This window comes from Cucurbita maxima, unplaced genomic scaffold (assembly GCF_002738345.1).
Source record: "Cucurbita maxima cultivar Rimu unplaced genomic scaffold, Cmax_1.0 Cma_Scf00019, whole genome shotgun sequence".
Taxonomy (NCBI): domain Eukaryota; kingdom Viridiplantae; phylum Streptophyta; class Magnoliopsida; order Cucurbitales; family Cucurbitaceae; genus Cucurbita; species Cucurbita maxima.
In genome coordinates this window covers 1,102,674-1,127,923 of record NW_019272035.1, presented here as the reverse complement: position 1 = coordinate 1,127,923, position 25,250 = coordinate 1,102,674, and the positions used below count along the sequence as shown (strand labels likewise).

At 36.6% G+C, this 25,250-nt stretch overlaps 4 protein-coding genes, 1 non-coding gene and 1 pseudogene across 6 annotated transcripts; 3 read left to right on the top strand and 3 right to left on the bottom strand.

The window, feature by feature from the left end:
* Positions 1-2,869: 2,869 nt before the first annotated feature.
* Positions 2,870-6,881, bottom strand: LOC111493588 (annotated as a pseudogene).
* Positions 6,882-7,262: 381 nt separating this feature from the next.
* LOC111493572 lies at positions 7,263-10,661 on the bottom strand. The gene is made up of 7 exons (XM_023143321.1): positions 10,394-10,661; positions 9,991-10,134; positions 8,710-8,777; positions 8,594-8,644; positions 8,462-8,521; positions 7,951-8,373; positions 7,263-7,581 (listed from the first exon to the last, which is right to left on the bottom strand). The coding sequence occupies exons 1-7, from the start codon at positions 10,515-10,517 to the stop codon at positions 7,543-7,545; spliced, it is 909 nt and encodes a 302-aa protein (XP_022999089.1). The 5' UTR covers positions 10,518-10,661; the 3' UTR covers positions 7,263-7,542.
* A 94-nt stretch (positions 10,662-10,755) lies between these two features.
* LOC111493483 (B3 domain-containing protein At2g31720-like) lies at positions 10,756-11,567 on the top strand. Its single transcript, XM_023143189.1, has one exon. It carries the CDS (start codon positions 10,848-10,850, stop codon positions 11,565-11,567), a length of 720 nt encoding a protein of 239 aa, XP_022998957.1. The 5' UTR covers positions 10,756-10,847.
* A 445-nt stretch (positions 11,568-12,012) lies between these two features.
* TRNAR-CCG lies at positions 12,013-12,085 on the top strand. Its single transcript has one exon. It is a non-coding gene; the product is annotated as a tRNA-Arg (tRNA).
* A 2,646-nt stretch (positions 12,086-14,731) lies between these two features.
* On the top strand, positions 14,732-15,882 carry LOC111493577 (protein LIGHT-DEPENDENT SHORT HYPOCOTYLS 1-like). The gene has a single exon (XM_023143328.1). It carries the CDS (start codon positions 14,897-14,899, stop codon positions 15,656-15,658), a length of 762 nt encoding a protein of 253 aa, XP_022999096.1. The 5' UTR covers positions 14,732-14,896; the 3' UTR covers positions 15,659-15,882.
* A 4,567-nt stretch (positions 15,883-20,449) lies between these two features.
* On the bottom strand, positions 20,450-25,192 carry LOC111493574 (biotin carboxyl carrier protein of acetyl-CoA carboxylase, chloroplastic-like). Of its 2 annotated transcripts, none has more exons than XM_023143323.1 (7): positions 24,799-25,192; positions 24,132-24,185; positions 23,869-24,044; positions 23,471-23,786; positions 23,322-23,393; positions 20,856-20,921; positions 20,450-20,748 (listed from the first exon to the last, which is right to left on the bottom strand). In XM_023143323.1, exons 1-7 carry the CDS (start codon positions 24,949-24,951, stop codon positions 20,725-20,727), a joined length of 861 nt encoding a protein of 286 aa, XP_022999091.1. In that variant the 5' UTR covers positions 24,952-25,192; the 3' UTR covers positions 20,450-20,724. The 2 variants fall into 2 exon arrangements, with proteins under 2 accessions (XP_022999091.1, XP_022999093.1); XM_023143325.1 differs by having other exon boundaries at positions 23,869-24,026.
* Positions 25,193-25,250: the final 58 nt, after the last annotated feature.

Sequence of the window (25,250 nt, the reverse complement as noted above, 5' to 3'; positions counted from 1 at the left end):
GTAAAACAAATCATGATTGTTAAAATGAAGCTTTTAAAATCATAGACAAAGTTGAATTCAACGACCAACGACCACCGAACTTAATTTTTTATGCTACAAATTTGGCACGAATTTGACCATTGTTTTTTTTATCATATTAATTTCGATAAGGACTATAAACATAATAAATTTTGGTAGTCAACCTAGAATTAAGTTCATAAAAGTGACAAATTTATATTTTCATTTAATACATGTATCATTTCTCTCTCTATCTCATTTAAATATTTTCTTTCAATGAATTAAAATTTTTAATTAAGCGTTAATTATGATTAAATATTCGACGAAAAGTGATATGAAAGTTTAATAAGATGGTTGAATAAGTATATTAGTTAGAGCAATTATGGTAGGATGGTATTATAATTCAGCTTCGTTCTACTTATAAGAGATGTTTGATGATTACAATTCAGTTGTTATAGAGTGGTACCATCAGTAGACATAAATATAATAAAACAAACGACAATGTCTAAGTCATTGCTACTTGTCACTCGATTGAGATAAACATTGCTTGTATAGAGCACGGTAAACAATGGATATGAATACAATATGTCAAACAAGTACCATAGCCATCCATATCCATTGATAAACGACAACATCTAGTGTAATAGCCCAAACCCACCACTAGCAGATATTGTCTTCTTTAAGCTTACCCTTCAAAGGCTTCTCCTTAGGGTTTTAAAACGAGTCTACTAGGGAGAGGTTTCCATGCCATTATAAGGACTGTTTCGTTCCCCTCTCCAACCAAATATAAGGAGTGTGTCTACTAGGGAGAGGTTTCTACACCCTTATAAGTACGGCTTCGTTCCCCTCTCCAACCAAATATAAGGAATGCGTCTATTAGAGAAAGGAGTTTTCACACCCGTCATTGCTACTTGTCAATAATTTATGATGAACATAGCTTGTACAGAGCACGATATCTGTGAGATCCTACATCGGTTGGGAAAAGAATAAAGCATTCATTATAAGAGTGTAGAAACTTCTCCCTAGTAGACGGGTTTTAAAACCTTAAGGAGAAACCCGAAAGGAAAAGCCCAAAGTGAACAATACCTGCTAGCAGTGGGCTTGGACCGTTACAAATGGTACAAGAGCCAGACATTGGGTGATGTGGTAGTGATGAGGCTGAACCCCAAAGAGGGGTGGAACGAAGTGGTGTGCCAACAAGGATGTTGGACCCCGAATGGGGTAAATTGGAGGGTCCCACATCGATTGGAGAAGGAAACGAGTGTCAGCAACGACGTTGGGGCTCCAAAGGAAAGAGGATTGTTAGATCTCATATCGACTGGGGAGGAGACCGAAATCAACGTTTAAGTGATCTGGAAAATGGGTCACAAGCAAAATACAGTCCATACAAAACCAAAACACAGTGATATGAAGAACATGAAGAACAGATACTCAGATTTGAATTTTCATTGCTTTAACTTAAAGTTGCCTCAATGATTTACCTTTGAAGTTTTGGGTTTGGTTGAAGTTATGTTAGTAGGTGGGGGTCCAACTCAAGGCCAACTGGGTTCACTTGCCAGCTTCAAACCTATATCAATAATGGGTATTAAAACTTTTGGGGAGCATAGGAATGTAAGTAGAGCCCCCAAAGAACAATTCGGAGGGTTGTGTCAAAAGTTTCTACTTTTCAGACCCAACACAAAGTTTAAGGTTAGGTTCAGTAGGTTTAAACTATTGCCCAAACAACAAAGAACTCTAAACCCATAATTTTAGGGCCAGCTGCAAATCTAGAAAACAAATTGTTCGAGTAAAATATCCCTTTCACGAGTTTTATGCCACCGATATTTGGTATTGAAGGCATGATTTTAGGTCCTAAAGTTTCTTTCGATTATCTAGTAACAACGACGGTTAAATCCTTCAAAACTAAGTCTTCAACATTTGTCTTAATCTAAACGATAGAACCTAACATTCACGAATGATGATACTCGTTTGTCGATTTCCTACGTTTGCCAGCCAACCAAAGATTTGCTGCACTTGGGAAGTAAAAGCCTTGATTTTCCTACCAAAATGAATGATATTGGAGATTCATGTCTTGCGGGCAAATGGGTATCAGCTGCTTGTGGAGTTATTGAAGTTTTTGAAACAGTGATGGATCAGACACTAGTTTTTGGAAAGATCCTTGATTGGATAATGGTTCCCTTTGCTTGGTTTTCTCATCTTTTTGTCTCCTTCCTTCTATGGATGTCCACTTTTGTAGCTTGTCCTATCTTTTGAATTCCACGACATTTTTAGGCATTCTTGTTTAAAAGGAAAGGGATGTCACATCGGATGGAGAGGAGAACAAAACATTCCTTATAGTGATATGAAAATCACTCCCCTAACAGATGAGTTTTTAAAACCAATAGGCTGACGGCGATACATAACCGGCCAAAACGGACAATATCTATTACCAGTGGGTTTGGGCTGTTACAAATGATATCAGAGCTAGACATCAAGTGGTGTGTCAACGAGGACACTAGACCCAAGGGGGATGGATTGTGAGATCTCACATCGGTTGGAAAGAGAAACAAAACATTCCTCATAAGGATATGGAAACCTCTTCTTAACAAATGCATTTTAAAATTGTGAGGATGACGACGTTATATAACGGGCCAAAGTGGATAATAATGTTGACGGTAGGTTTAGGCTGTTACAAATGGTATAAGAGCCAGACATCGAGCGGTGTGTCAGCGAGGACACTAGGCTCCCAAAAGAGATGGATTTTGAGACCTCATATCGGTTGGAGAGGGGAACGAAACATTCCTTATAAAGGTATGGAAACCTCTCCCTAACATACACGTTTTAAAACAGTGACGCTGATAATGATAAGTAACGGATCAGAGCGGATAATATCTGTTAGTAGTGTATTTGGGCTATTACATCATTTCTTCCAATAATGGATAGGTTTCATCCCAAGTGATTGCTACTTGTCAGATATAAACCTCAAACAATTCAACTTTTTACCAAATATCTTCCTTCCACTTTAAACAAGCATAGCGTAAGGTCTAGACATACCTTGAAGGAATAAGATATCACATTCTTTTTTCTTCGCTACTATACAGAAAATCCATCAACCTCCTATGTGCAACTCCATGAGTCCCTCATAGCTTATAGTTCCAATCCTCATCATCAGTGGTATCCTTGGTAGATGTTAGGCGATGTTGTGCGAGATTTTAAGTTCTTCCAACTGCAACACGATATTTTTTGTTCGATAAGAAACAAGAACTTGCTATAGATAAAGGGAAGTTACAAAAGAATTTGCTAAAGATATGGCACCACCGAGAAGCGTTAAGCTGCACAAAATTCCCAAAAAAAAAAAGAAAAAAAAAGCAAAAGTAGACTTATCATCGTAACAGTCCAAGCCCACCGCTAGCAGATATTGTCCTTTTTGGGCTTTCCCTTTCAGGCTTCTTCTCAAGGGTTTTAAAACGTGTCTAGTTGGGAGAGGTTTCCACACCCTTATAAAGAATGTTTCGTTCCCCTCTCCAACCGATGTGGGATCTCACCGTTTCATTCCAACCATAAACTCCACGAAAGAGCTCTCGAGGCAACAACATTCCAGCTTTATTCTCTAAATTCCAGCCCATCAAGTATTCTACAAGCGAGTCATCCACATTCTTAGGAAGGCAAATTTGCAAATCAAACAGATTCATCAATCGATCCCGACAACATCTAGCAAAGGAACAACGCAAAAAAATATGATCCAAAAACTTCACCATTCAACCATAGCGAGCTGATAGAGTGGCCAAGGGCAAGAGAAGGGTTTCTCTTTCGGAGCCTCTCCCGAGTATTTATACTTACCGTGCGCAACCAACCGAAGCCAAATCTTCACCATCTTGGGTATTTTTAACTCCAAAATCAAACTTAGCGAGCATTTTAAAGCGGATCTAGGGGCCACCAAACTAGCAAAGAGGACTTTGTGGAAAAAGAGGGGTCCAAAGAGAACTCCACATGTACAAGCTCACCACTATTGCATTAGCTTTCCTGACTCCTGCATCCTCTCCTTCTAACAAAAGCATAAGTAAAATGAACGGGGGATCGACCCTATCACAAAGTCATTTATCTTCTGATATGAACCAAAATATCAATCATGCAAGATAAAATTCAAGGAAGATGTAAAGAAAATGTTGTTCAAATTATCACAAGATCTTGCAATTCATGTTACATTAAAGAAGAATCAAGCTCCATTTATTCTTGGATGGTTACAAATTTTTGTGGATGATAATAGAGTTATGATGTTTGTATTTTAAGACTTAATTACGGCAAATTATGGCCATAAGCATACATAGTGGCTATATAAAACCATGTATGTTGTCTTTGTACTTGGAAGATGCAGTAAAATGAGCATTTGTGTTTTCCTTAAATCAATGACTAAGTTTCTTTGCAATTTTATGTAGTTTAAGTTGCATGTAGAATCATTCAAGCTTGACATGATCAATCTTGCTTGTAAAGTGATTCGAATCTCAAACAAGTGTTCTTGTTTTGAGATATTGGATCAACAAGGTAATTTGAATTTTACTTTTCCTTGGAGTGATTTTTTATCATTAGGGCTAAGTGTTCGTACCTTTCCTTTGCAATTCTACGTAGTTTAGATTGCATGTTTAGAATCATTCAAGCTAGACATGATCAATCTTGCTTGTGGAGTGATCCGAATCTCAAACAAGTGTTCTTGTCTTGAGATATTCGATCAACAAGGTAATCCGAATCTTACTTCCCTTGTGATGATTCTTTATGATTGGTATCAAAGTCTTCCCTTAGGTTGATTCCTTATCATCGAGATACCCTCCAAAAACCCTAATTTCTCTAAACGATCGCCTACAAAAGCTCTAATTTCTTAAGATTTTCATAGTCTTGTTCTTCATAATATTATATTTTGCACTTTGTTCATAAGCTTGAGAAGACTTGCATTTTTGTATCATGCCTTGATATCATACAATGAGGAATAGCTTTAAGTCAGGTAACTTCAACACTACCTCTTTACACGTTTCGTGGTGCGCAGCTAAAAGCTCGTCGTACTTGACTCGAAAATCCGCCATCTCAGATTTTAACTTCTCATATTCAGCTACAGATGGACCTCCAAGTCTTTGTTGAATAAATCTGTCGGAGACAGAGAAAAAAAAGTTAACTTTCATTAGAGAACTCTGGTTGAGAATATTTATTGTATTACTTTATATAATACAATACATGCTTTTGTAGAATGCTTGACATGATTCAGAAGGAGAAAGAGTTGGCTTTTCCTCACAATTGTCTAAATATTCTGAAAAAATGGAGCTACCCCAACTTTGTAATAGCCCAAATCCATCGCTAGCGGTTGTTGTCTGCTTTGACTCATTGTATATCGTCATCAGTTTCACGGTTTTAAAACGCGTCTACCAAGAAGAGGTCTCCACACCTTTATAAGGAATGCTTCGTTTCACTCTCCAACCAATGTGGGATCTCATAATCCACTCCCTTAGGACCAGCGTCCTTGCTAGCACACCACCCAGTGCTTGGCTTTGATATAGTTTGTAACAGTCTAAGTCCACTGCTAAAAGATATTGTCCATTTTGGCTCGTTACGTACTGCTATCAGCCTCATAGTTTTAAAACGCGTCTACTAGGGAAAGGTTTCAACACCCTTATAAGAAATGTTTCGTTCCCCTCTCCAACTGATGTGGGATCTCACAATCCACCCCCTTAAGGGTCCTACGTCCTCATTGACACACCGTCCAGTGTCTGGCTCTGATACCATTTGTAACAGCCCAAGTCAACCGCTAGCCGATATTGTCCATTTTGGCCCATTATGTATCTCCATCAGCCTCACAGTTTTAAAACGCATCTACTAGAGAGGGATTTCCACACCCTTATAAGAAATGCTTTATTTCCCTCTCCAACAGATATGGGATCTCACAATTGCTTAGTGTTAAATTTGTCATGTATGTCTCCATGTAGGGAAAAGGAGATTTCTTGTCTTCATCCTCTTGTCTTGTGATTCGCCTAGAATTTTAAATGAGGATAAGAGGCATCACGAGGGGAAGTCCTTGAAGAGAACACCCAAAGAGAACAATATCTACCAGTGGTGTGGGCTTGTAAAGTGCTCAAACAGACAAAAATTTGGATATGGAATCATGACATAAACCCAGTTGAAATAAACTCTGTTTTGATAGCTTATAACACAGAACAGCTACTGATTGGACCATATTATTAGCAGATTCTGAGATTTGATATGGGCTGATGAAGAACATAAAACAAACTGCATTTCAAGAAAGACATTATGCTCATTGAAATAACCTCTACTATTGATATTTGTCCAACAATCACGGCAGCAAGCAAGACATAAGAACATGATCCAAAACCAAAAACTGAAAGAAAGAACTTACTGGAGGGCAGAGGAAGGCTTGTCATTTTGTTCATACAACGTAACCAGAACTTCAACCCATCAAAAGAAATGCAAAAGTGAAAATGTATCAAAATTTAAGAATTCACCCTCCACTGAAAAGAAAAAAATAGACGGCGGAGAAGCAGAGAAGTGATGGAAAACAACCTTTGGTGAGAGCATCAACAACGCCATTAGACTCCAAATACTTCCTAAAACCTTCCTTTTTGGCTTCTTTTTCCTAAATTGCAGAAAAGGGGTTCGAATTATCATAGAAATAAAGCGATTCAAACAATTGATGGGAAACTAGATCTGACCTCTTTGTGTCCCATGGAGAAGACACACAGTTGCTTGCTGGTTGAGTGCTCGATTCTTCGATGGTATCCGTCCCCATCTCCGCAAGAATATTGGTTTAGAGGGCAGCAGATGTCTGAGCTTCAACCCGAACAGTGGCAGCCTTCCATCGCCTTGGGCCGTGATGGTGAGTTTCAGTTTCATCGCAGCCCACAACATTATTGGATTATATAAATGGGTGAATTTCGTTTCAAATAAATGGATATCAAATAAGTTAAAAGAAGTTTATTAAATGCATACATTAATATTTCTTCAAGTTATTGAATACAAACATGAATGTTTAAGAATTAAATTTGATTTGACGACTATCGTTCTCATTGTCTATCTGTAATAAAACGAGCCGACTTCTTTCTAAGTATTTCATTCAAAATTAATGATTTTTCCATCGCTCATCAAGCATGATAGGTTGAAAATCTCGAAGATTCAACTATGTCGATTGAAATTATTATGATTTTTGCTATAGAAGTGATTTATGCAAGTTATCCTCGAGCAAAAATGACATTTATGATAAGAACTCATTAGAATCAAATGAAAACTGATGAACATAAACGAAACCTTTTAAAGTTAATAGGCTCTGTTTGACATTGATATCACTTAATTATGAGACAAAAGGTTACATGAACTGAAAATCAAGCTCTGATAATATTGAATCCTTGACTCTCAGTTCTTCACCGAATCATTCTATATTACAACACTAATAATCAAAATTCCGTGGCAAGGAACTAATCGAAAACAACCGTAACTACTCAATAGAAGTCAGTTTTCACATGCCCTGCTTTTCTATGTACAAATCTTCTCTGCAATTGAATTGATCAACATTCAGGTCGGTCTCAGTCCTTTCAATGCAGCGGCAAAGATCTAAACATGACACGAGATCACTCGTAAATTTAATAATGACATGATTAATAAGAATACGAAATGCTTAGTTGTTCAAATATGCTTCCTCTAAAATAAAAAATCAATAAGACTGCTGCATGGTGTCACAATCGCACTTTTCTTGGTATGCGGCCACGGACATCACGTCCTAGACGAGCATAACCATAACACATAGACACCAGCAATTTTACAAGCAGCAGTACATTCTTCAAGACAATCTATAATTAAAATCCTTCCATGGTCCTAAGCTTTCAGATATTTTTAGCTTGTGATCGGTCCTAGGCTTTCATTTACTCAATCTTTGCTTAAATCCTTAAACATCTCTAAAAATGAAGTCCTAATCGTGATTACCTTAGAAGGAGCTCCATTTTGCTGCTGTGGTTGTGTGAAAAGGGCCTTAGATTGAGTGTGGTAGCTACTAGTTTGTTCCTCGATATTAGCTCGTGGAACCTCATCTTGACGAAAGTTGGTAGATTGAGCCTCGTCCGTTCTGGATTTCCCTGCTTTTCCAAAATTAGAAGTATTGTCATGGATAGAAGTTTGGGGGTCCTGGTACTTTTTCGAAAACTGAGTAGCAGCTGCACGAGCACCAGCTATGACAGCATCGAGTTTAGATGACTTCTCCACTTCGGATCCAGATCCTTTAGTCTCGGGAGAACGTGAAGAGACGGATCCTGGCTTCAAGGAAAATGGATCTCTAGGATCTGGAAGTTGAAACTTTACAGGCAATGGGCATTTAACATGGATGAGACCTCTAACTGCTGCTTCAAATATCTGATCAAATACAATTTGATTTTAGAAAAAACGGAAACACACAAAAGAATCATTAAAGAGAGAATCAAAACAAAGTTAACATTTCCACCTTCTTTTCTAAGTTATAAACGCGTTGGTAACCACGCATCTCGAACGGAATCAGTAATTTCTGAAACAGTTAGAGAAATTCCATTCAGTATATTATAACTCCGCTGAAACTTGATTTCAAATCAGTACACACCTGTGGTTGTTCACAGAGCCAGCAAAAATCAGTTTGTGCTTCTAGCCTAACCTGCAGGTTTACTTTTGTTAGCATTTTTTAAATAAGATATGGATAAGGAAAGCTAGGCTACCCACCCCTTCAGGTACTTTATCCCAACTTTTCAGTTCATCACCATGAACACAGCCAACCACTTCAACACAGCCTGAATGAACATATAACATGTGAGAATTTGGATATTTTACATAATTAATTCATTCGACTCGACTCTTGTAGGCTAACAATCAACATTTTTCGATTAAGGAACAAGAAAATGAAGCCTAGATATATTAAAATCCAGCAAAAAAAGTTAAAAATATACTTCACCCAGAAGAAAAATGAAGAAAACTGTAACAGCCTAAGCCTAAGCTCAAGCCCACCGCTAGTAGATATTGTTCACTATGGTCCATTACGTATCGCCGTCAGTCTCATGGTTTAAAAACACGTCTACTGGGGAGAGGTTTCCACACCCTTATAAGGGATGTTTCGTTCCCCTCTCCAACAGATGTGAGATTTCACAATTCACTCCCTTAAGGGCCCAACGTCCACGCTGGCACACCACCTGGTATCTAGCTCTGTTATCATTTGTAACAGCCCAAGCCCACCGCTAATAGATAATGTCCTCTTTGGGCTTTCTCTTTCGAGCTTCCCCTCAAGGTTTTAAAATGCGTCTATTAGGGAGAGGTTTCTAAACCCTTATAAGGAATGTTTCGTTCTCCTCTCTAACTTATGTGGGATCTTACATGAATCTATATCTGAAAGTCCATAGTTCAACACAGTTAGACGAACACGACTCTCCACAATGGTATGATATTGTCCACTTTGAGCATAAACTCTCATAGTTTTGCTTTGAGCTTCCCCAAAAGACCTCACACCAATGGAGAGAGTATTCTTTGTTTATAAACCCATGAGAGCTTATGCTCAAAGTGGACAATATCATACCATTGTGGAGAGTCGTGTTCGTCTAACAAACACATCTTTCAAATTTATTATGCTCAAAAGTACTCTCGATGTCGATATTTATAGTCATTTTTAATTACAATTCCCTCTCCATATTCTCATATCATGCATACTCAACGGACAATGTAAGTGTGCAAGTCATGAAAATCTGCAGTCATATAACATAAATAAGATACTCAAAATCAGTCTAACAAGTGATGATTCCACCTAAGTGGCAAACATAACATATGCCAGAACATAGAGATAAATATGGATTCAGAGCATAGACACCAAGATATCAATCAAAACAATGATGGTGTTGCCTTAATGGTAGACTCCAAATAAGTACTTCATGGAATGTGATCGGAAAAGCGCCAAAAAAAACACAAGAACCAGTAAAACATAAGTAATATATCATGAAAAATCATCAGATTTAATACCTAAAAGCCTTGAAACAGGATAATGTTCTGGAAACTTAAGATCAGTAATCCCATCCAAAGCATAAACTTCTCTATAGAAATCCTCCATTGCTTTGATTGTCGAATCCTCAGGAACCTTATTTGCAGCATGAATCCAAAGACGACCTTCAGTGATCAAGTTCAGAATATAGAATCATCCTTACTAAACCACATCCACAAAGGAAGAAGAAATAAACTAACAAAAGATATGCCAATAAGACAATCATTTAGAGTTTAGGGTTGGATGATACAAAGGGTCAACAGCATAGCAACTTCAAACACATGAATCCCCAATTCTACTTCTCAATTCCACTTTTCTTTTGTGTTATTCGAACATTCAACAAAAGTAGATTTGAAATGACATGGGATTTGGAGAGAAACGAACCTCTGAGGGGAGCAGACCAGGACCTGCCCTCGATGCGTTTGATTCCATAGACCAGCAGAGAAGCCCATGGCTGATGCATCGTCAAACATGGGTTCGAAAGATTCCCAGAATTCCTTCCTTTCATCGTTTCTTCACGCTAAGAGATGCAGAGAATTGGGAACCAGTGGCGGGTCGGGATGAAATTGAAACCAAATGGGTTTGCGAGAATCGAGGGTTTGTGGAAATCCTCGGCAAAGATATGCCGTTTTATATTATATAATTACAGATTTTGAAATTTTTATAAATTAAGATAAGAAAAAGATTTAAATTTGAAATTAAAAAAAGATAAAATCGATTATCTTCTATATTATAATAGGATTTGGAAAAATTAATATTAATATTTAAATAAACTCAGGACGGCTCAGAGTACTCTGCAATTAACTCCAATTTGAGTAATTCTTAGAAAGAAACAACAATGTCTGATAATCTAAACTCCATCAGTTCTAACTCGTTTCAATGGATGGACAATTTCAACCAAATAGTTTGTAGAAAGAAGAGGACTCTAGTTGAATATATCGACTGTTCTGGCCATGAGAACCCGAACATGTCGCCGACGCCGATGAACAGAGTTGATCCAGAAGCCGGAAATTGGTCTGGGGTCGTGAATGGAAATAGCCCAATTGCCGAAATCCCACCGGAGCCGATGAATGAAGATGACCCAGATGAGGAAATTCAGCCGGTGGTGGAGGAGGAGATGCCGGCGGAAATGAGAGAGCATATAACGGAAAGAATGGGTGGTTACCGTGTGCAAATGATAATCGAAAAGAAGTTGACGGCGACTGACATGAGGACGAATCAAGGGCGGCTGTCGCTACCGAAGAAGATGGTGAGAGTGGAATTTATGACGGCGGAGGAGGAGAAGATGTTGGAGCACCGGAGCAAAGGGGATGATGAATTGAACTATATCGACACATTCATAGTGGGATCCGATTTAAGAGTGAATCCAATTCGGTTCAAGAAGTGGCTAATGGGGAAAAATTACGTCAATTGTTTGGTCAACAAATGGAACTCTTTTGCTAGAGCTTATGGGCTCAAGACCGGAACTAAGGTTCGTGTTTGGAGTTTCAGGGTCGATGAAAGGGACGAGAACGACGTTGTTAAATCTGAATTGCGCTTCGCCCTGGTCAAGATTTAAGATGAATTTATGTGACAATGTCTTGGGCGACATAGTTGATAGAAGTTTTCGTATGTATACGTCCTCATTTGTTCGTAACGATTAGACGATGCTTACAAAACACACAACGTTGTAGTATCTCTGCACTACATTGATCGTAATTTTGCTTTCTACATTACACCTTATCTTTTGAATATATATATTTTTTACACTGATTCAATCTTATCTAATTATTTGTATATTTTTCAAGATTACGGACAATTTTTTAGCCCTAAAAAAATTAATTATAATTAAGCCTTACAAATCTATGCAATGAAAGTCTTATCAGTTGATAAATTTTAAATAAAGTTGCAACGTTTATTAATTTTGAGCCCAAATTTAATGAAAATTATAATTTTAGATAAAAAATAGTAATTATATATAGTTATGTAAATGAACAAAATTATTGCGCCTACTGCAACAAATAGTTCGCGTGGCCTAATGGATAAGGCGCTCGCCTCCGGAGCGGGAGATTGTGGGTTCGAGTCCCATCGTGAACGCTTTTTTATTTTTTCTTTTTTTAATTACTTTCCAAAATCCAAGGTAAATTTCAAACCTCCTTGTGGTAATGTTTTAGCTACAACCTTATGAAAGCCCATTTATAATTTATAATTTATTTTTACACTTAAAAAAGTGGACTAACTCAACTGGAACATAAAAGTTGAATTCGGTTAGAGAAACTGTTTGATTTTGATTGAATTCAAACTGATTTAACTATATGTCAGTCAAGTCAACTCAAGACACCACGGTACTTGGCCTGAAACTCCCATAGAGTCGTTCAAATTAAATAACGATTCAACGACAAGCGTTGAGGTTGACAATGATGTATGGAAAATGACCCAATTGCCCTCATTAGGGAACCTCATATATGTTCTTGACCATAACAAAATCAGGGGCTTTGAGGTCATCCTTGGGGATAACATATACCTATGATATGGTAGGGTTTGTAGAGTAACTAACCTAAACATTTACATTTATGGAATAATTTGGTAAGTAGAAGATGCCTGTCTAAATAGGGCACTAAAAATGAAGGCTGTACCCTTATTTAGGGTATCCCCATGATTTTAGGGCAGCCCTATAACTAGGGTTACCATTTCCAGGTGGGTAGAATATAGAATAGCCTGATTGATTTTTTTTTTTATTTATTTATTTAATTTTTCCTACTGGAATGTCACACCTTGTAGTTTGTAATTAATGTCTGATGATGAAGATAAATGGTTGACTAAATAAAGTCAAATGCAGCCATATTATTATTATTAATATTGATATTTAGCATCTCTTGTAGTTAGAGTTGTGTAAAGAGCGTTAAATTTTCGTGGACGTGTCAATATTTTTATATGTTCATGCGTTTGATATCGAGATAAAGGGTGAATCGACATTATTTTAGCATATCATAAAAGAATAGATAATATTATATATATAAAGTAGGGGTATTCATATGATCAGATAACTCGACCGACTCGAATTACTCAACCCAAATTATAAACGTTTGGATTGAGTCAGTTCCCGAGTTCACTTTTTTTTTTGGTCAGGTAAACACGACTAACTTGAAAATAGAATTATAACTCAACCAAACTCTACCTAACTTTTAAAATTATTATGAAAATTATGAATATTTAACGTTTGGTACTAATGTTAGTAATATTATTTGATATTTAAGTTTTGTGAATCTAGTTATTAATATAACATGTATTTTTTTAAATAATTAAAAATAACGACAATCCAATATAACTGAGAATGTTTGCTTAATACACCACAATTAAATAGTAGGAAAGTTATCTATTTATAATCAAATGAATTACAAAAATATGGAAAGAGTAATAAATGGAAATAAAGATAGGAAGGCAAATATTTAGATATTTGTCTTATAATAAAATATCAAATATGATATATATGGTAAACAATAATTTAGTTCTAAATATGTTAACAATAACCGAACTCGAAAATAAAGGACTAGTTTGGATTGAATTAGATTGTAAATTTTATTCAGATTGCTCGAGTCATCGACTCAACCAACCCAAAATTTCGAATAGATCCAAAAAAAATTATGACCCAACTCAATTCAACTCACGTGAAAAATCAGCAAAAAGTCATTAATATAAATAATCAACGTTTTGAAAATTTAGTTAAATATTATTTTTATTTTTTAAATTGTTTTCAAAATAGTTTTCTAACAAGCATAGGATATTTTGAGTAACTCTATTTTTTAAAATATTTTTTTTCTCTAAATATTTCTTTAGTTTGTTTGATTATTATTATTATTATTAGTATTTAATTGAATATAAAAAGATTATTTAAAAAAAACATTTATTAAATTAATTACTTTTTAGTTTATTGGGTGGAAAATGGTTGACAAAGAATTTGCAAAATATCTTGATTAATGATTCCCACTGTCATAGTATTGCTATATTATATTTATAAGTAAATCCTATTACAAAAAGTTTTAAATTCAATTATTTTTTATACAATTTATTATTCATTTTCATTTATTTATTCCCAATATTCATTTTCGAGCAATCTAATTCGAGCCTCAAAAGTTAACACAAGGCATAATCAAATCTCGAGGAAGACGAAGAATCAGGCCAAGGGCTAAGTTGTCAATTTCAACCTCTTGCATGCCTTGACCGAGAGCCCTTCGATAATCCTATTTTCACTTCTTCATTTCAAATTCGAGAGAATAATAAAATTCTACGTTAATCATTTTATACATACCTTAGGTTTCTCGAAAACTCTTGATAAAGCCAATAACCTCTAAACTAACTTAAATAGAGCAGAGCAGAGCAGACAGATTGAGATAGGTCTCTCGTTTTTATTAAGCCGACTCTTCCTCGTATTACAAATTTACTATTGAGTCACGTGCACGGTTCGATGAGCCGAACTTGTACATATAAACACTTTGGATTATTTATCTCAACAAGGACGTGTATTAAAAGTATAAATCCTTGTACTAAGAATTCATTTGAATACAAAAAGAAACAAACCCTAGATCATCAAGATCAAAAAGGATGAACAATTCATGCACGCGCCAAAGAGTGAGTGGGTGACAGCACAAATGTCCTTTTACCAATGGTCACCATCAACTCTTTTCACTGCTAAACTTGTCATCTTATGCTTCTTAACTTTACTGCCATCTCTCTCTCTCTACATCCTTCAACTCTCAGTTCTCTGATAATTTCCCCTTTCTTCATCTCTTTACACCAAAAAAACTCACCTTTTTCTTCTTCTTCTGCCAAGAACATATCAAGAACAGCCCTCTTTTGGCTTTAAAACATGATCATTTTCGATATCAATTGTGTTCTTCTCATCATGCCATGCAAAACCCACTTGGTTTTTTTCCTTTTCTGATCTTCCATTTCGAGTCAGTTCTTGATTTTTCATGTTTTTTCTTAAAAAAAACCCTAAATTGGAACTGGGTTCTCTTCAAAACCCTAAAAGATTACATTTGTATCCTACCCATAACAATAAGTTTCAATCTTTCAAGAGATTTCTCTATTACCTTACTGGGTTTTGTGGCTTTTTTTGAACTTTTAATGGATTTGTTCTCAAAATCATCATCCAATCCCATACCCATACCACCCACCACCACCACAACCACCATCACCGCCGCCGCGTGTTCGCCGTCATCATCCTCTACCACCACACCAAGCCGGTATGAGAATCAAAAACGGCGAGATTGGAACACGTTCTGTCAGTACCTTCGCAACCACCGACCGCCGTTGGCTCTACAAATGTGCAGCGGCGCTCACGTGCTGGAATTTCTCCGGTACTTGGACCATTTTGGGAAGACCAAAGTTCACAACCAAACCTGCCCGTTCTTCGGCCTGCCCAACCCGCCAGCTCCCTGTCCCTGCCCGCTCCGACAGGCTTGGGGCAGCCTCGACGCCCTCATCGGCCGCCTCCGTGCAGCTTTTGAAGAGAACGGCGGCCGGCCGGAAGCCAACCCATTTGGAGCTAGAGCTGTTCGTCTCTATTTAAGGGAAGTTCGTGATTTTCAAACGAAAGCAAGAGGTGTTAGCTATGAGAAGAAGAGAAAAAGGCCAAAGCAAAAGCAAAAGCAAGAGGGTGCAACTTGAACAAGAACACACAACAAATAAGAACATTAAAGTTTCATAATTACATAATATGTAAGAGAATTCTACTATCTCTCTTCCTGTTTTCAATTCGTAATTGCAAACGTTCTAACGAAGATTTGATTCTTCAGTTGAACTATGTTTATATTGGCTCTCTATACCTATTTCCAATTCGTAATTGGAAACGTTCTCACCAAGATTCAAATCTTGAATAGTTGAGCTATGTTATGTTCATATTGCCTTTCTTCTCTCGATCTTTGGATCTCGTTCGGCTTCTAACTTCAAAGGTAAATATTTATAATTACGATGATATTATCTCTTAAAAGCCATGTTTGTTTTTCTTGATCTTGAGGTGATTTTGAATATGAATTGGTGTTTGTGGGCAAATTTTGGTCGGTTTGTTCTTGAAACGAATTATATTCCAACTAAGCTAGGTTTTTTTTCTCTCTCTCATGTTCATCAAAAACAGCCAAAACTATTTATTAGGGTTGTTTTTTGGATTAAAAACACAAACTTTTCAAAGATCTAAACAATTGTGCAAAAAGACAAAACCCTAGATTAATTTTGGTCTGAATTGAAATGGAGAAAAAAAAAACCCTTAATTATGTCTACGAAAAATGGGTTTTGTCAAAAGATGGAAACAAAAGAAATGAGACAGCCAAATCCCCCATGTCTAGAAATAATTGACAAACACATGAATCATGTATTAGTTTTCATAAATTTGAACTTGTTAGATTACGGACAAAAGTTCGAGGACCGACCTTTTGAGGTGCGTATCTGATCTGTTAAATTTTTAAACCGTCTTATGGAACCCAATAAATTGAATTGAGTCGAGTTCGAAATTTGAGCGAATTGATGTCCTTTTGCTAATCGGTCCTCTTAATTAGTATTTATATTCATGATCATATGCATGGACAAAGGAAGAAGGAAGGTTGCCTCCCTCTCGGGTTGTCTTCGATAAACGACTCTGTTTATGACTGTTGAGAAGATTAAGAATATTTGACGTTTGTAACCAATCTTAGTGGTGCATTGTGACTTCCGAATGTTTGATATTTGAAATTTATGAGATTTTAGTTACTAATGTAATATGTACTGTGGATAGCAACCTGACAACCAAGTCCGAAACTAGAGAGTTGGATTGTGAACTTACTCGAAATTTAGAGTTGGTCCAAAAGATTTTTTCAATTCAACCCGAGTACACTCGTAACGACTCAGATCTAGCGCTAGCAAATGCAAATGGTATCAGAGTTAGACATCGGACGATGAGTCAGCCTTCTCGCTGTTCCCCGAAGGGGGTAAACACAAGGTGGTGTGCCAGTAAGGACGCTGGCTCCAAACGGGGGTGGATTTGGGGGCGGTCCCACATCGATTGGAGGAAGGAAAGAGTGTCACCAAGGACCCTGGGCCCAAAGGGAGGGTGGATTGTGATGTCCCACATTGGTTGGGGATAAGAACAAACTACTATTTATAAGGGTGTGGAATCCTTCTCCTAATAGACACATTTAAGGGAAGCTTGAAGTAGAAAGCTCAAAGAAGACAATATCTATTAGTGCTGAATCTGGGACGTTACAACATTGCTAATAAATTATTCTTTAGTAAGATTAAACATATACGGACGATTTGATATGTCACGTTACGAAAAGAAAAAAAAACATGTTTTTCATCTATAAAATTAGTTACAATAATTCAATCAATACACAAAACATTGCTCTTTTACCTAGGGAGACTATAGCTTTAGGTTGGCTCTTTTTAGGCAATGACATGAAATGACTACGCGAGGGAAGCAACTCATTTCGTAGGGCACGTATACAACTTCAAACTTTTTTTAGACTCAACTGGTTTCGGTATATTTTTAGATAAGAATGTGCAGGTCACTTTGTTGTGTCGACAATATCATGTCATTTGTAGACATTGTATACTGAAATAAACAGGATGAAACTTTTTCGAGAAATTTGAGATCTAACAAAGTCCTACGAGCAAGTAGTGTGGACATACCATGTCATTTGTAGTATTCGGTGAAAGAACAATAGTAGTGAATAACAAAATAATTATATTTTTAGTTTAAATTAAATAACATTATTTTTTTTTAGTTAATATTGGTTGAGTCAAGATGGAACCATTAACTTTTGGATGATAATTGATGTGAGTGTAACGGTCCTATTTTTACTACTAAAATTAAATTATTATTAATATGTTCATAATAAAATTATTAAACCGTTACGATAGCATAAAAATATGATATTAAACACAACGAGTGAGTAACAAACCATCAACGGTTTGAATGGTAGTAAATATCTTATCCACTAAATTGTTTAGATCAACATAAAAAACTAATATTTTAAAATTCAATAACTAAAAATAAATTAATTTTGAAAGTTTAATAATAAAAAATAAAATTAATAATCATTTCAACGTGTATTTTCAATTTAATTAAATTGACAAAATTCAACGATTTTATTTTTTTTTAGAGAAGAAAAAAGGAAAAGTATCCAAAAATTCACTAAATTTTGAAAAAAAAAATGAGTTTTTCACGCAATTAATTTTAATTAAAATTCCACCTGGGGACACGTAAGGGCAACGAATAGTCGTACAAAGATCCCGCAATCTGCGGTCAACTGGATGGGACGTCGGTTGTTGACACGTGCGCTTCCATGTGGTCCCCACAGTCCTCGTGATCCCACGTGGATCCATGTACTCCTTGTCGGCAACCAAGACGCTCCCTTATTTCCACTCAGCTCGGCTCGGTTCTGCCACGTTGGACGCCTAACAACCGTCGATTCCGCTACGAATAAATCCATCGTACGGCCCAAGAGTGGGTTCATGTTACCTTCTGACAAGGCGATGCATCGTTTCTATTTATGGTATTTAATTTTCTCGAGATTTGCTATTTTTAGAGTTTAATCAACATAATAATACTAAAATTTTCTATTTTATCTTTAAAAAAATATTCTTAAATTTAAAAAATTAGATATAATATTCTTAAATTTTTAAAAATATTCAAAAAAATACGGTTTACTTTAATTTCAAATAAAAAATCGTTAATAATTTCTTCCAAAAATGACTTTTTTTTATTTATTTTATATAGTTGATGGATATTATTAGAATTTTTTTAATAAATTTATAATAATAATAAAACAAGGGAATGTAATGTTTTTTTTTTTTTACCATTCAATTGTATTTTGTCACGTCGTGCTAAATAATCACTCAGTCTTACTAATAAATCGTAAACATTTAAATAACTATATCAACAAAAATACCTTATTAATGCATATATATATACATAATTATTATTTATTTATTTTAGTTATAAAATAAACATCTAGTATATTACCAATATGCCCTTTTATTATCCATTTCATTGTCTACCAAATAAAAGGCAATACCCTTGATGAGGAATAGACATAAAATACCCAAACTTGTTTGTAATTTTGGAGAAAAAGAAGGGTTTTTTGGGTTTTAGAAAAGTTGAGAATATTGAAGGTTTTTTTTCATAAAAATTCGTAAACATTATATTATAATTAATTAGACGATTTAATCTATACATTGATTTTGTCACATGTACTTTAGGATATTATAATTAATTATGTCAATAATGAAACTCGTTTAATATGATAAATATTTAATATTGGCAACAAAAGAATATAGTCTCAATTTCCAATATAATAAATGACAGCTTCAAGAAATTCATCACTATTTTCCCCTAATATTTAGTTGTTTTTTTGGGAGCTGGTGACCAATCATCATCTTTCCTTCATATAGATTTGGTCACCATTGGGTATTTTATCATTAATTTAATTTGTGTAATTCTCTTGCTTATAATTAAATGGATGTCTGTGTTCCACGTAGCCATTGGTTTTTGTAAACTATATTTTTAAATCCTTTATTTCTCTCACAATTATTTGATTAAATTATTAATGTGTTCCTTTAAGATTTAGCCTTACAAGCTTAATTTAGGATTATTGTAGCGTTATTGGTAGAACAACAATGTTACATTGTTCGACTTGTATTAGTTTTATATTTTCTACATAGATTAACCGATCATTTCACATCTTATTAGTACTTAAACTAATATTGACATAAGGTAAGCATTAATCGAGGCGTCGTAAGATTAAATTATGGATCTGAATTTGTTAAGTTGATGTGGTCCTAAGAGGTTCTCTAGCTTGTTTACCCGTGCAAATCAATACTAGTTGGCAACTTGATGCAAGAAATTCAACTCTTTGAGATTGAGGCTTACGTCAATCTATTTTTGTTTTCTGTGGACGGGAAATTCAAGAACCAGATGAAAGTTTTCACGAACTCATAGACAAATGGTACTTTTTCTAGACAGCCATCATTGATCCTCCCAAACCCGTTTCAAAGCCTTATTTAGAAATATCCTTGTGCGAGTTCATATTATCTCTAGTGATGGAAAAATTCAAAATAAAAAAACTCCATTCATCTATTTCCAACGCTCCGAGAATAGGCAGAAGGATCTATATCTATCCCCAACTTCCTACCAACTTAGAATGCTACTTACGAGTTGGTCAGGGATAAGTTCCGCTCACTTTTTTGATGTCATGCCATTGTGGTGCCACGAGAATCACTGAATGAGGGCACTTTTTATTTCATACAAGTACATTCAAACACAGCTGAACCAAAAGGATCCAAAATCTTACATCCATACAACATTAATGAGATAAGCAACTGATAGTAAAGGTGTCAATGTCAAAAACTTGTATCAAAAAAGATGTGGGGGAGATGGACTATTCTTTCAGAATTGATGAGAAAAGCAGTATTAGATGGAGAGGAAAGGAAAGAAAGAAAGAAAGGCTTAAAAAATATATATCTGATTTCACAAAGAAAGTTGAAAGTTCACACGAAAACTGGAAAAGGAATTGATATGTTTTATCAACACAATCTCTATCATGACTACGCTCAACTGAAGAGGAAAACGAAAGAAGGGGGGAAAAGGGCACTACCAATAACTAACCCACAACCCGAACTTGCTCGGAAACTCAATTTGCTTCCCAAACTCAGCTTAATCTCATCTCCTTTACTCGTCTCGTGTAATCGAAACCCGGATTGGCCTAAGGTTGAATGACAAACAAAGGCTGCAGAGAAACCAAAAGAAGGTTCAAGCCCACAAATCCATACAAACAAACAATGTAGAGTTAAGCTATTCATTACAGTAACTGTAATGGTGGTTAGAATGACTTACCACACCAACGCTGACAGGCTTCCCGTCCTCTGCAAGAACCTCGACTATGGTTCCAGATTGATCGGCCTGTAAATTAAATTTTTTTAAGAGCAGAGATTAGCTAATAATACAAAAAAAAAAAAAAAAAAAAAAAAAANAAAAAAAAAAAAAAAAAAAAAAAAAAAAAAAAAAAAAAAAAAAAAAAAAAAAAAAAAAAAAAAAAAAAAAAAAAAAAAAATCAAACAAGTTCTAATCTATTGTAAACACACTTTCTTGCTAAATTTCTCGAACTTTTTGTTGAAATATTGATATAATTAAATCTATCGTAACCCGTCAGCTAGGCTTATGAGTTTAGTGGTGATTTAACATGGTATCATAAGATAAGCTTCTATGTTCAAACCCGTGTAACACCATTCCTTTCCAACTAATATTGGTTTCCACTTGTTTGGGCTCTCTTCAGATTTCCATATCTAGAAGGGAGAGGAGAGTTGAAATATTGATGTAATGAAGTTGAATTTAAAATGGTGTTCCCAACTATATTTCATGTTCCAAAACGAACTTAGGACCTTTGTAACAACCCAAGCCTAAGCCCCCAAGCCCCCCACTAGTAAATATTTGTCCGTTTTGGCCAGTTACGTATCATCGTCAACTTCACGATTTTAAAACGCGTCTACTAGGGAGAGGTTTCCACACCCTTATAAGAAATGTTTCGTTCCCCTCTCTGACTGATGTAGGATCTCATAATCCACTCGTTGGCACACCGCTCGATGACTAGCTCTGATACCATTTGTAGCAACCCCAAGCCCATTGCTAGCAAATATTGTCTACTTTGGTCCCTTACGTATCGCCGTCAGCCTCACGGTTTTAAGACACGTCTTCTCAAGAGAGGTTTCCACGCTCTTATAAGGAATGTCTCATTCCCCTCTCCAACCGATGTGGGATCCCACAATTGTTTAATGGATTAAGCACAACTGATGTAATTCAAAAGCCCCTACATCGTTTTGTTCAATCTCACGATTGTTGTTCATTTATTCTTTAATAACACAGAGGATTTATTTTCTGTTGCCAAATTAGCTAAAAATGGTGGTTCGCCCTACTTAATTCTTTTGGTATTTCTTGGTGCTCCCATGAAGATGGTGTTAGGTCCTTGAACCAGAGGCTTTATGGTTTGGATCTGAATCCCAATGCTCAAATTTATGTGGATTGCAGCCAGTAAGGAAAGAAACTTTCAAAAATTTTAAGATAGAGAGGGTTGGGACCATGTGTGGGAGGCTATTCACTTCAGGGTTTCTTCTTGAGGCCGTGACTTTAATTGAATAGGATATGTTCTAGGCAACTGTGTCCTTGTGTTATAAGACATCTTCGTGATGCATGTCTTTTTTTTTTCTTTTGTAAATAATACCAATTGGAGCACCTTTGTGTAAGCTTCCTTTGCAGTTTTTCATACATTGTTTGACAACAGCTTGTTGATCTATAAATAGAATCACTAGGAATGATCAAAAAACCAAATATTAGTTGTGGGTTGGACAGGACTGATAGGAGATTTACTACCGATTATCTTGTAGGGGTAAATTGTTCTCATGGAACAATACGAAACAAACTACAATGGTCAGATCTAATTCTGTCTCCCTATATTGTTTGTAGAAATGTTAACTCAATTGAAATTTGTAATAACCCAAACCCACCGTTAGCAAATATTGTTCTCTTTGGGCTTTCTCTTTCAGACTTCCCATCAAGGTTTTTAAAACGCGTTTGCTAGGGAGAGGTTTCCATACCATTATAAACAATGCTTCATTCTCCTCCCCAACCAATGTGGGATCTCACAATCCACCCCCTTTTGAGGCCCAGTGTCCTCGCTGGCACTCTTTCCTTAATCCAATCGATGTGGGACTCTCCCTACGGGTTCCAACGTCCTTGATGGCACACCGCCTCGTGTCCATCCCCTTCGGAGCTCAACCTCGTCGCTGGCACATTGCCCGGTGTCTGGCTCTGATATCATTTCTAACGGCCCAAGTCCACCGCTAGCAGACATTGTCCTCTTTAGGATTTTCCCTTTCAGGTTTCCTCTCAAGGTTTTTAAAACGCATCTGCTAGGGAGAGGTTTCCACACCCTTATAAAGAATGCTTCGTTCTCCTCCCCAACCTATGTGACATCTCACTATTATTGCTCCATTTTTCCTATATTCAGTCACACCAATATTCTTTGAAATGTAACAAGAGAGGTGAATGTTTACTACAGAGGAAAAACAGTGGTTGTTTCACCCATGATCAGGTTGCCATAAACAGTCAATATTCCCGCAGAATGGACAATACTATGGTAAGTATGGAATATATTGTTAGCAAATCAAACAGAGAACGGAAATAAAACTAAAGTAAGACAATGAGATAGCAAGCAGTGGTAGAATTGGATCAAATCTAACGATGGTAAAATTCAATATAACTTTTCGCATTCATAAGATTTAAATGGATAAAGAGGGGAAATCTTACTTCTATTTCGTTCATTAATTTCATGGCCTCAATGATGCACAAGACTTGTCCTTTCTGTACTTTATCTCCAACCTATATGAAGAACCCCACAAATAAGCCCCAAGACAATCAAATAAGAAGTTGCAGCAGAGCCATTCCAATAAACTTACCTTAACAAATGGTGGCTCCCCAGGTCCTGGACTACGGTAGAATGTGCCTGCCATAGGACATTTAAGAGGTGGAAGGGAGGACTTGGCCGACTTAGCAGCAGGAGGTGAAGATGGCAGGCTTGAAACAGGAGAAGCGGGCGCTGGCAGTGCAGCAGGCACAGGGGGAGGAACTGACTGTGCTACTGAAGGTGGGGGTGCATACGGCATAGGAATGGCAGCAGGAGGCTGTGGTAATAAGGCCTCCTTTTTTCGGATTATCACTTCACAGTCGAGCTGTTTCAGTTGCAACTCTACAATATCTCTGGAATCAACCAGTCTGCAAGCAGGTAAAAAAATGTTATAGCACATCCATGTGTAGGTTATTTTAGAGGAGAAGGTCACAGATTGAGCTAGCTAACTTGATGAGGCTTGAAACTTGAGTAATGAACTCAGAGATTGACTCTTCCGTTGCCAAAACTTTAGAAGATTGATCACTCAATGGTTTGGCACTTCCATCTGATGCTAAAACATCAGATTCAGATGAAACTTTTGCAGCATTAGGTGCATCAACAGGATCCTTCAATGAAATAGACGACTTCAAGAACAGCACGTTAGGAAAGAGTTAATACTTCAACAAAATAAAATCCTATTTGATATAGTAATTTGATGTGAGCATACATACCTCATTCAACTGTGCCTGTACAGGAGTTAGATGCTTACGAACAGGCTGCACACCCTGCAACATAATGATTAAATCACATTCTTTAATGGTGACAAAGTTAATATGTCCATTGTTGAGGATTGTTGGGAGGGAGTCCCCATTGGCTAATTACGTAGATGAACATGAGCTCATAAGTAAGGAATAAATCTCCTTTGGTATGAGAGTTTATGCTCAAAGTGGACAATATCATACCATTGTGGAGATATGTGATTCCTAACCTGATATCAAAGTCATGTCCTTAACTTAGACATGTAAATAAAATTCTCAAATATCGAACAAAAGCAAAGCCTTGAGAATTTATGCTCGAAGCGGACAATATCGTACCATTGTGGAGATCCGTGATTCCTAACAATTTGTACCCCGTTATCTCTTTCGCTCCTTAAAATCTCTATACCAATAAAACAGTCCAAAAATTTCATTTAAAAGAACCCTCCAAACACATTCTTCCCGTTTGTTTTTCCAATCACGAAGTGCAAATGTAGCCACCAACGAATTCAAAAGCAACGCAGAAGATCACAGTGCGGAATAATCGTAAATCAGAAGCGCAACACATAAAATAACCACAATTAGCACAAATAGGACAGAAATTCTACTTATCATTCGACGAGGGAGATGAATTGGCGCATACCCTGGTGAAGATTCGGAGTTTGGGCTTGTGAGGGAGCCGAAAAGAGAGCGCGCAATGAGAGTTCTTGTGGTTGATATTGCGGCGAGCTATGGCCGTGCAAGGAGATTTGGCCACTGCGGAAGCAGCTGAGGCTGAAGCGAGCGAGGAAGCCATTGGGTATTAGCTGGAAAGAAGCGAATCTGATTCGAGAGGGCAAGTGAAATTGATTCGTCGGAAGTAAAAGAAAGGTATTGCTTAGGAAACTCCGCCCAACGGAGAAGGAAGGAGGAGGCGTTGCAGGTGGCGGGTGGACGGCGGACGATGAAACCAATGAGGCGCGAGAGTGGGAAGAGGGGAGATGAAGATTAACTCGCTCGCCTTTTGCTGCCACTTGCCAATGGGAAATGGGACCTGTTTTCTTTTAACGAACCACGCTAATAGTGACTCAGATTCAAACCTCTAACCTGTTAATT

Coding starts and splice junctions, on each gene's coding strand:
- LOC111493572 (XM_023143321.1), bottom strand. CDS start 10,517: ATGAAAGGAAGGAATTCTGGGAATCTTTCGAACCCATGTTTGACGATG. Junction 8,778..9,990: donor TCCTGTTTCAAGGCTTTTAG/GTATTAAATCTG, acceptor ATGTTCATTCAG/GCTGTGTTGAAGTGGTTGGC. Junction 8,645..8,709: donor GGGATAAAGTACCTGAAGGG/GTGGGTAGCCTA, acceptor GTAAACCTGCAG/GTTAGGCTAGAAGCACAAAC.
- LOC111493577 (XM_023143328.1), top strand. CDS start 14,897: ATGCAAAACCCACTTGGTTTTTTTCCTTTTCTGATCTTCCATTTCGAG.
- LOC111493574 (XM_023143323.1), bottom strand. CDS start 24,951: ATGGCTTCCTCGCTCGCTTCAGCCTCAGCTGCTTCCGCAGTGGCCAAA. Junction 23,787..23,868: donor CAAGTTTCAAGCCTCATCAA/GTTAGCTAGCTC, acceptor ACCTGCTTGCAG/ACTGGTTGATTCCAGAGATA. Junction 20,749..20,855: donor AGCCTGTCAGCGTTGGTGTG/GTAAGTCATTCT, acceptor GTTTCTCTGCAG/CCTTTGTTTGTCATTCAACC.
- LOC111493483 (XM_023143189.1), top strand. CDS start 10,848: ATGTCTGATAATCTAAACTCCATCAGTTCTAACTCGTTTCAATGGATG.